The sequence below is a fragment of the Corvus hawaiiensis genome, chromosome 3 (assembly GCF_020740725.1).
Source record: "Corvus hawaiiensis isolate bCorHaw1 chromosome 3, bCorHaw1.pri.cur, whole genome shotgun sequence".
NCBI lineage: Eukaryota > Metazoa > Chordata > Aves > Passeriformes > Corvidae > Corvus > Corvus hawaiiensis.
Window position 1 is genome coordinate 96,484,010 of NC_063215.1, and position 10,775 is coordinate 96,494,784.

The window sequence follows — 10,775 nt, forward strand, 5'->3', positions numbered from 1 at the left end:
CCTTTTGGGTAACACTTTCCTTGAGAAGAAATTCAACAAGTATTTATAAAGCTTTCTTCAACTGTGTGTGCTTCTGTGTGAAAGAAGAGTTAGTTAGGTCTGATTTTACTGCAATTTTGAGCCATTGGAACTATACTTTTGCTCTCATAGAAGTAGTCTGTGCTGAGTATTTTTAACAAAGCACTCCCCCACAGTGCTAAGCCAAATGGTTCGGTGTGATAGTTGCACATGCAAACCCAGGAGTGAAAGAGTTCAGGTTTGTTGTTCAAGCCAAGGAAAATGCCAGTAGTTAAAACAGCACAAATAGACAAGAGCAGATGAGAGCTTTAATTCCCTCCCAGTTTTCATAGACAAAGGGGACGTGTTAACATGGCTAAGGCTTAGGAAGGGGCACTGTGGAGGTTGCTGGGCTGCGTTAGAAAGTACAGGACTGATGTGTACCAGGTGTAAATCAGCGTAACTGCGCTGAGGCTGGCAGAGCCCTGCTGATTTACACTGCCCCAAAGTTTGGCCTGTGACTTTTTCTCTTGGCAGTGAAGTTACATTGACAAAGCATGCAGCAAAATGTGATTTTGTTTTAAATCTGGCTCATGTGGATGCTTCAGCCTGAGACCCACCTAGACTCCCCCTGACCAGACCTCATTGTCTTTCCTCCTGGTGAATGCACAGTGTGATTCTTTGATTGACTGCTGCCACCTGATGCTAAGAAAATGCCCTGGGTTCATACTAGGGATTGTTGGTTCTATTAAAAGCAATGTAGATAGAGTTTATTTGTCACTGAAGCATTTTATGCAGATGTTCCTACTTCAGAGATGTTCAGTCAGTTAGGTGTAAAGATGCGCTGAATAGGTCGCCATCACTTAGGGTCAGGGAAATGCCACCCCCAGACACATAATTAACGTGGCTGACTGATTAATTGCCCACTGAAAAATATAACTACCCATGCATTTAAATATTTATTTTCAGGCTCTGGACTTCACTAGTATTTTCTTATTTAAAAAAAAACCAAAACAACAAAAACCACTGCAGATACTTTTTCTAGAAAGGAAAAGTGTTGGCTGATGTACCATCCTGTGGGGATTAATCACAATGGAATTCACATTACAACATGCAAAATAATGTGTGTAATCCAATCTGACGTGAAAAATTGCTAATAACATCCCAAAAGGAAAGAGCTATGAATGGCTCTAATGCCATAGGAGTTGGGGAGATCTTTGGAAACTCAGCATTTTAAGGTGAATCACACAAAAGAAGAAACAGCTAAAAAGTTGGGTCTCTTCAAAGCCCCCACATTGTTCATTGTTGAGTTTGTTCACTGTTATGTTTGTGGGCTGCTCTCCACAGCCCGTTGCACCAGGTTCAAAAAGGCCTGACCCTGCAGATGTGACTCAGGTACAATAAAGTTGGACCTTAAAAGATAACTCCCAGTCTAAAAAAAAAGCCTGTGTGTCACTACAGGGAGGGAAGGCCTGGGAGCTAGGGACTCAGGGGTTTCCCACTGCCTACTCCCTGGAAAAGCAGCATCCTCTACCTGGAAGACTTTCAAATGCACGAGTAGACATTGAGTGGCAAAGGCCCAACTTAAAACCTTAAAACTTTAAGCATGTCACTTCTCTGCTTAAAGTTGTCATGTGTGTAACCATGAAGTAGGAGGGAGAGGTATGACTTTGTGCATTTAGACTTCGTGTTTCTCAGGTAGCTGCTTGTAATTGCCTCTTTCCCATCTCCAGCAGCTTGGAAGGGAAGAAAGACATCTAATGTCGGTCCTCTGGAGTGGATACCAAAATCAAAAGGTTTTGTCCTCATGAACTAACATCAGTGCCTACTCCATAAATTTGGTTATCTACTCCTTTTCCTGATTTCTAGTTTCGTACAGTCAGAAACTCCTTCCCCTTGGTTAGTGGGCAGCAATACCAAGGGTGATAAATAGCATGTGAGCATTGAACTGCATGAACAGAAAAACATGTAGATATTCTTCAAGCAATGCAACAATGAAAAAAGCATAGTATCTTCTATAGACATATTACCAAATGCCTGAACAGCTGAGTGGTTATGGGGAGTTTCAAGTAATTTCTTTGGGCTGGCGTGAGTAAAACATAACAGTTAATTTCTTCTCTCTTAATTATTGCTGGAGTAGACCATCTGTAAAGATGTGTCTTTCTGTGCAGCCTTTTGAATGAAAAATTTTGAGAGAAAAAAAAAAGTGTGGGGGCTGGATTTCACTCTGAGAGGTAGACAGAGGACTTCTCTGGTGCTTCTGGAAGCAGAGTTTGTCAGCTGGTGTCAGGGGGAGCTGATCTCATGCTTATCTGATGGCAGAACGTGGCTATCAAACTGCTGGTGTTTCCCTAACAATGATAGGTGAGCGAGGCTCCAGAGCTCTGTTATATCAGATTGATCACACATTTCCTGACAAGTTTTTGAAAGTGGTTTCTAAAGGGACAAGAAGAAAAGCCTGAAGTAGAGAATAAGGGGCTGTCCCTGATCTGGCAGTGTGACATGAATTCAGTAAATGAATGAGAGCTGCCCAAGTGTCTTGGCTATGGGAATGGTTCAAGTGGCTCCTAGTGCAGGTCGGAGAACTCCTCTTGCCGGAGGGGACAAAGAATAGCAGTGAGGGAATACTTGCTATTATAAGCATGCTGGCTACTGGCTGGCCGTGTATTAGCAGTTTTAGAGCTGTGAAGCCACATTTCCGTAATAAAAGTGGAAAATAATACCTTTATGGAGATTACCTGAACCTTGCAACTGCCCTGCAGTTCATTAGAACGGTTGCTTTTGAGTCATTTAAGGCAAAGGGTGAGAAAGTGGTGCTGGTTGCCGAGACAACTACTTAGAATGAATTACTGAAGTTTGGAGGTAACTGGTTTTTAACATTCACCCATTGTTCAGGAGCTTCTGAGAGAGGCACATGCCTGCTAGCTGGGTGTTTGACTCACTCGTGAAGTGACAGTGACGTGTAGAAACCACGAATGAGTTTAAAGCATCCCAGCTCAGTAGCCACTTGGAGCACAGTGCACCCGTTGAAGAGGTTAGGGTGGTATTTGGGTGCTCCTGAAAAAGAAGGAAAGACCGCAATGTCTCCTGAGAAAGCCATCCTATGGGGTTCTTGTGCATAGCAGCCACAGAAGCAAGCCACTAGCTGAAGGTTTTCCTGCTTGATTGGTTTTAAACTACAAACAACATTCAGAGATACCCGGTTTCTTTGACAGCTTTCAGCACAGGTTGTGACCAAAGTCAAGCACAAAGGTACAAAGGGCTTTCTGTGCATGCATAACTTTCATATTCTCACATGGAGAGGAGAACATGGCCATAAATGCATGGGTAAAGTATCAAGCAGAGTTTTCTTTCCTTAAAGACAATTGTGCTTGTTTCCCCTCCTGCTAATTATAGCCTATAAATCCCCCTACTCTCCCAACTCAGGCAGTAACATTTTGTTACCTACATTCTGTCAGTAGACTTTACAAAGATCTCTAACACATGTTATAAAAGTTATTGCTATAGTACTATATATAACAGCTTTGCATAAGAGAATAGAGGGCTGCCACATTTAGAAAATGCAGGTGCTATGTAAGCCCCTTTCTGAAAGAAAGAACTTAGCTCAGTTTCCTTTGAAGAACCAGAGACTTGAAATTGAAAACTGTATTAATGCCATTGTCTCCTTGTATCAGCAGGTTCCAGAGAGATTCCTGGAAGTGGCTCAGATCACGTTACGGGAGTTTTTCAATGCCATTATCGCAGGCAAAGATGTTGATCCTTCCTGGAAGAAGGCCATATACAAGGTCATCTGTAAGCTGGACAGTGAGGTCCCTGAGATTTTCAAATCCCCAAACTGCCTACAAGAGCTTCTTCATGAGTAGAGAGTTCAGCAGCTATTTATGAATGTATGAAAGTAGCAGTCCCCTTCTGATGCCCAAGTCATGTGTGTCTCTATTTTAATTTCATATATATGTGTATCGCATACATATATATATGTATATGGAATTAGACTGATCCCTTCTGGATTTTTTTCGTTCAGTTCCAAGGGGATGGTTATTTTACTTCAGCCTTTGGTTTACTTTTGCCCGAGACCCTTAACATTTGAAGAATCAACTGGGTTAATTTTCAGGGAGAAGAGTTTGGAAGCGTGTAAAAGCCTGTCTTAGCAAGTTAGGGCATTATGTTTAAAAATGCTTTGTCAGATTTATTGCTTGCTGCAAAGTGGCATTTTGTCTTAGTGAGACTAATGTCATGGCACAATACTACAGACAATGAAGTTTATATTATGTTTATACTGCTAAAGGTCTGAACTCTGTGGAGTCACTTCATAAGCTTCGAGCTTTTTTATTTGTATTTATATACTTTTTAATCAATACCTAGATTTTGTTTCATACTTTAAAAAAATACAACATCTATTTTAGGTACTCACTTCAAGAAGTGACACCCAAAAAAGCGAACCCTATTCTTCATGTTTTCCTTACAGAAACGACAGATACCCTGCACCAGTAACCAACATGCCAGGTTGTTGTTTGTCTAAATTGCAGCAAGAGATGTTTGCACAAATCAAATACTGTTCTTGCAGGGTTAGGCCAGTAATTCATGCACAGTATTGTATCAACCACACTAATTTTGGAATATGGTCAGCTTACTAAAGCGGAAGCATTTCACTCTCCATAGAGTAAAAATGAAACCTTCAGCGTCATATATTGCCATGTCTTGGTCTTACTTTAAGTGGCATTAGTCCCTAAATTTATTCTTTTCTCAGTCCATTCTACCCCCCAAGATCCCCTTTCCAGCATACAAAGTTTTCTGTCCATATTCAACATCTGTCCTGAAAAGCACTTTTTGAATGATCTTAGGTATAGTAGAAGAGTCTTTACCTCACAGTGCTGAGGCAAAGGAAAGGAAAAAAAAAAAAAAAGCTTGTTTGTAGCTGTAAAATGTGATTAGTCTTTTCCCAATCAGAAGAATAAAAATTGCATTTTCATAAAAATTTAATCAAGCATAATACAAAAATCACAGTGTCCTCCTGGCTATGCAGGGTTCAGATAGCCAAATTGGATTTTTAAAATTACAGTAAGTGCAGCTTTAAAAAAAAAAAAAATTTAAAAAATCTGTTTGAGCAATGTGGCTGCACTTGTCTTCTGAAGCTGGAGCTAGTGTTGACCAAAACCTGAGCTACAGTGTAAAGTCCCTGATGGATCTGGGTTTGCCTGAATGCTACACCACGATATGACAGAGGGAAAGAAAGCTAGCTGCTAGTTCTTGTGCTTTCTTCAGTGGCTCTCCTTTTCTCATGTTTTCAGAAAGAAATTGTCTCCAGAAGTTTGGGGGAAGGTTGAATATGCTATGGCACACTGTATTTGTCATTTTCTTTGTCGTCTTTTGTACGGATGCAGTAAGAATTTATTGTTATCATCAATAGTATTTTCCCCTACATAATTCAATCTAAATCTAGAGGAAGTTCCTAATTAGCCATGAATTATATTTAGACCATTGAGGATATTGGTATCTTCTTTATTTTAAAATTACATTTTGACTTTGGAGAGTGAAAGTTTACCCATGTGACTAAAGAGCTGACCTGATCATTGCAATTTCACTTCATTTACAAATACTGCTGATAGACAGAAATGTATGAAAGCAATTATTGTTAGCAGAAAGCCTTAAAAACCTGCTGACTTCAAATTAAACAGCACAATCCTCCGATTCCCTGTCATTCTTTTCAAGCACTGGCAGTATCTGTGGAGTATAGGCAATGCAGACAATAGCATGGGATGAAGTGCCAACATTTTCACTATGCATTAAAAGCAAAACAAATCTTGATCTTAGACTCCCTGAGAGTACCTAATACTGTACGTATCCTTACAGTAGACAGGATTTATTTTTTTCTTTCTTTTGTTTTCTTACTTTTTTATTTCATTTTATTTTGTTTTCGTTATTTCATTTTTCCTTCTTTTTTTTTTTTTCCTCTGTGTGTGCATGATTTGGTAAATATTATACTTCATAAAGATGTAACTCCAATGAATTCTGAGTAAGAAAGGATGAAAATTGTGTTCATGCACTTTTTTTGATTTATGGGAAGAAGTGGCATAAAATGCTCAAGTTTTGATACAGTAAGTTCATCATTGGCATACCATCAGATGCAAAATATAACTTTGCATTGTCACCTTGGACATAAGAAAGCAAAGCCATACTTTAGTCATACTATGTGGACATACTACTAGCTACCATCTCAATCTGTGATTTTACCGTTGCTTTATATTACTATTATTATTATTCTATTATTATTATTATATTATTAATATTATTATTATTTGGCTGCAATGGGATTCACATAATCTAAATAAGTGAAATTGTGTACTCAACACTTGATGTTGTTGCATTTATTTATTTATTTATGGGTAGTATAATCTCAATAGTAAATGAGGCATAGGAATTAGGAATAGAAATTTCATCTTAAAAGCAAAATAAAAACCTCCTTGGTCTGGAAAAGGAAATAATGATAATTTGATCATTTCAGTTATGTGATTTTTCTGCATTTTATAGCCATATTGCCTTTGTGCCTCCCAATTCACCTAAAATTACAAATACATGGCATAGCTTGTACTAAATTCTAAGTAGAATCCAATCCAGTTTCTTTTAAATTATCTCAATATTATTTCACTAAAAATGGCTAAAAGGCAGGAGGCTACTTTTATTGTAATGAGAAGTTTACATAGGAAAAGAATTTCAAAATCCATGTAGAAACCCCATCTTGCCATTCATTTACTGCTAATTCAGATTTATTTCTGCATATAAACTTGAGGTTATAGTCTGTGCCTAGACCTTAAATGCACCAGCGGAAGGATAAAAAAAAGTCCTTCAAAATACCAGTTTTTCCCCCACAAGTACAATTGTTCTTGTGCCTTCTGTGGCTTACAATTTTCATCTTTTAAACTTTATTTTTCAATTACTACAGCTGCAATAAACACTGACTTTTTTTTTTTTTTTTGGCTGTTTGACATAATGTTGATAGCTATGCATATTTTGTGTCTTTTTAAAAATTAAAAAAATAAAAAAAACAAAGCAGGAGAATACGTTTTTGAAGAAGAGAATTTTTAGAACAGTTTGATAACGCAAATTATTTTTTCTCAATTGTTTGAGCAGCATTCGAGTTTTGAAAATTCTTGTAGAAGCCAAGTTTTTGTAACTGTGGTGCAAATCTTGTGTTTTCTTAGCCTGATGAAAAGTAGTATAGAAGCAATATTTCATACGTGGCATATGTGCATATACAGATACGTATGTGGTCACACACAGAGGACAACATGTGTGGGCATATGTATGTATATTTACACAAAAACACACACACACACAAAAGATGCGTATGAAGTGAAAAGCTTACCTTTTTCCTATCTAGATTAAGAACCTATTTTAGACATTTGTTATGTTTTGTGAAAAGAATGTTCTATTTGAAACTACAAAACATTTAATTCTTACTGTATCTCTGGTTGTTTAATGGGAACGTTTCACATTTAATGGTAAACATGTGGAAGATGTTAGAATGTAGTAATTATTTAAGGAAGTGTTCACCCATGTATTCCTGAGGTTTGCTTTGTGCCTCTGAGTATTATTTAATTAAAGTGTTTTAAGTTTGCAGAATCTTTGTTACTGTACCAGGTATGTGGGTGAACATTGAAAATCGAGGGGAACTTTTATAAAGCAATGTAAATATTCAACCTTACTGCTGTTCTTGCATAAAGACATAAGATTTTAATAACTACATTCTGAAAACATCTGTTGAATTTATAAGAAACACTACAGTAACTGTGTAGATAGTTGAAAGCATTCTTGAAAATCCAGCTCTCTACTTTTAAAAGTTAAGTCTCTTTCATCAGATGTCAAGGGAATGGGTAATACAGTTTCTGTAAAATTGCAGAATTTTTTTCTATGTATATGAAGTCAGTTAATAGAAAAATGTTTTTTTTCCACAGGTTAATATTAATTAAGAAATAAAGGTGAAGATTTTGTGGCTTTAAAGATAGGATTTTCACCAGCAGCATTGAAAGATTATACATATATATATATACAGAAAGATATATATATATATATTAAAAATGGAAAGTGGTTTACAAAACCCCCAAAATGAGCACTGTACATGAGAAGTGAAAGCAAAAACTATATTTACCATGTGTATTATATAGCAATCATTGGTGTTAATAGTGCAAATGTTTCCTTCTGGTACCAACTCTGTGTTTGAAAATTCCAATACGCATTGTTTTCAAAAAGCTCCCCTTAAGGAATGTAACTGGTTTATATGAGTAAGCAGTTACTGTATTGCACTTAAATGTTCTGTTGAAGGAAATGCAATTTTGTTTTCTGTAGAACTGTTGGTTGTAAACCATCTATAAACTGAAGCTAAAAATGCTCATATTTAGAGCTGGGATGAAAACTGGTATTTAACCTTTGTATCTTCTTAGGAATATCCTTTTTAGTGTATGAAAGGTGGTGGCACTATGACTTTATTCAGTCTTTTCATCTGAGCCACAGTCACCTCTCTCCCAAAGCAGCCACCTTCCAAATGCACAAATACTGGGATATGTAGAAACAAATCTAGAAGAAACAGCGAGCTTACATTTTTCTCTAAAATCCATACCTTCTGCATTAATTGTACCACTCGAGTGAGATAGTAGACAAACACAATACCCATCTCATTACCATATAACGTGTAAGAGTCAGAAACTAAAGAAAAAGGAAAGAAAAAGCCTCTTTAGGTTGGTATTAATGCTGCCCAGAAGAGTCAAAGGTTAAGGTTTAAACTGATATTGTCCCAGCCATTACTCATATGTATATAGTTACAAAAGTGACAAAACACTGCCTTTATATTATTTAGCAATATGTTGTAAATAGCATTATTAAGCTCTTTTTTTTGTAATAAAGACCCTTTAATTTGAAGATAGTACAATAACTGAACTGATAAAGTCAATTTTTGATTTTTTTTTATTTTATTTTTTAGCTAGAGGCAATTTCAACTGTGGATTTTTTTGTTGTTGTCTATTGTTCTGAAGACTTTGCATAATTTATTGGTTTAATTTATCCTAATTTATTTGATGAAGGTGTACAATTTTGTATTACCAAGGATGTACTGTAATATTAATTGATGACAAGATAAAACAATAAGACTCCCCTGTCCGTTTGGAAAAAAAAGGTGCAGTAGACAATTGATTGAAAAAAAGTTACAATTCTAGCTTGGCAGCTACTAAATTTAAGATAAACACAGGAAAAATGTTTGGGGGGGGTGGATTTTATTTTGTGTGTTTAAAGCTTTTGTATACTCTCCAGACTTTTACCTTTTTGCTTTGTACCACTTAAAGGATACAGTAGTTCAATTGCCTTGTGTGCCTTCCATCTTCTCTAAACTGAATGTATGTGCAGTATATATGCAAGCTTGTGCAAAATAAAATATAAATTACAAGCTCATTGCCATTGTTTACATTTATTTCCAAGAGTTTATGTTGCCCCATGTCAAGAGGTGAGCCCCTGAACTGCTCGACTGTGGCCAGGCTGTGCCTAACACTGTAGTCCTCTGAAGGTTTTCTTTTCCCCTTAGTTCAAATTATTTATTAATGAAACTACCAGCCCTCTTGCAAAATGGATAGAATGATTTATGGCCGCGGTGTCCTACCTCCAGCACAGCGCCAGTTAAGATAATGAATGTTATTTTGCAATAGTCTATCTGACAAGGAATAACTCCCTGGAAGAGACCTGTTATGTCTAAAGCATAGACAGCCCTTTAAATTAAATGTAGCCAATGTGAGCTAGAAAGTACTTTTGTTTATACTGCTTAATCATTTCCTGGGTATACCTGCCATGCTGGTGTCCTGCAACAGGGAGTTCCTCAAGCTGGATGAATGCAAGGATAGTGCTTCTTGAGCTGTGGTGGTTCACATTTGGTTCACATTTGTAACCCTTACCAGTTTGACCTTGTTAATGGTAGTGACTAGATACCATTCTCCTTTTTTCATTGCAGTCCGTCACTCATGGAACACTTCTGTTTGAAGCTGTGTATTCACCAGCACTGTCTAGAACTACTCTGTTCCTACACAATTCCTCAAAATGTATTTGTTCATGACTTTTCTTCTGCTCCTTGCTGTGCCTGCTGTTTCATATGTGTCTTAAAATTTTGGAGTTGGACCTTTTGATTTACATGATTGTCTGTGTTTCAGATATGAAAGGTCTCTTTTTGGCTTAGAATTGGTGCAGATGGCAGTAAGACTGTAGCTTATTTAGATCACAAAATCCTGCAAGACTTTTCTGATTTTGAAGGAGAAGCACATTAAAAATATGTTTTGATTTGAGGTCATTTATTTTCAGAATCTTCCCTGATTCAGCCTCAGGACACTGTAGAGCTGAGCTGGATCCTGAATCCGGCTTTACTTCACTGTAACAACCAAATAAACACTTCGTATCTGCAACAGCAGTTAAAACTCCATGTGCTTTTAGACAACTGGAGTTGCATTTGTTGGGCCACATCAACACCATTTGTAAAGGAGGTCTGTGGAAGGTTGTGAAGTTACATTTACATAACTAATACTCATTTAAGTGTGAGATCTTCTCTGGTTTTACTGCAAACAAATTGCCTCTCCTAGTTCATGTCTATCCACTTTACCAAACCAACCTGCTAAAACAATTTTTATGCTCGTTATCAAGAGTTAACTAGATGAGGGAGAGGGAGATCATCCTCAGGTACCCAGTTAATGGACCAAAGAATACGAGCTGCGTGGGTAATTGCCAGCTCACTCTGTGCCCCTATCAGTTTT

At 37.2% G+C, this 10,775-nt stretch overlaps 1 protein-coding gene across 6 annotated transcripts in view; it reads left to right on the forward strand.

The window, feature by feature from the left end:
- PROX1 (prospero homeobox 1) overlaps positions 1 to 9,435 on the forward strand; it is a 49,878-nt gene extending 40,443 nt beyond the window's left edge. For 5 of the 6 annotated variants that reach the window (XM_048297477.1, XM_048297479.1, XM_048297478.1 and 2 more), the window contains one exon: positions 3,672 to 9,435. In XM_048297477.1, coding sequence (XP_048153434.1) covers positions 3,672 to 3,860 — 189 coding nt within the window. In that variant the 3' untranslated portion in view covers positions 3,861 to 9,435. The remainder of the gene's footprint in view (positions 1 to 3,671) is intronic. The other variant, XM_048297482.1, reaches the window with a different exon arrangement.
- The last annotated feature ends 1,340 nt before the right edge of the window (positions 9,436 to 10,775 follow it).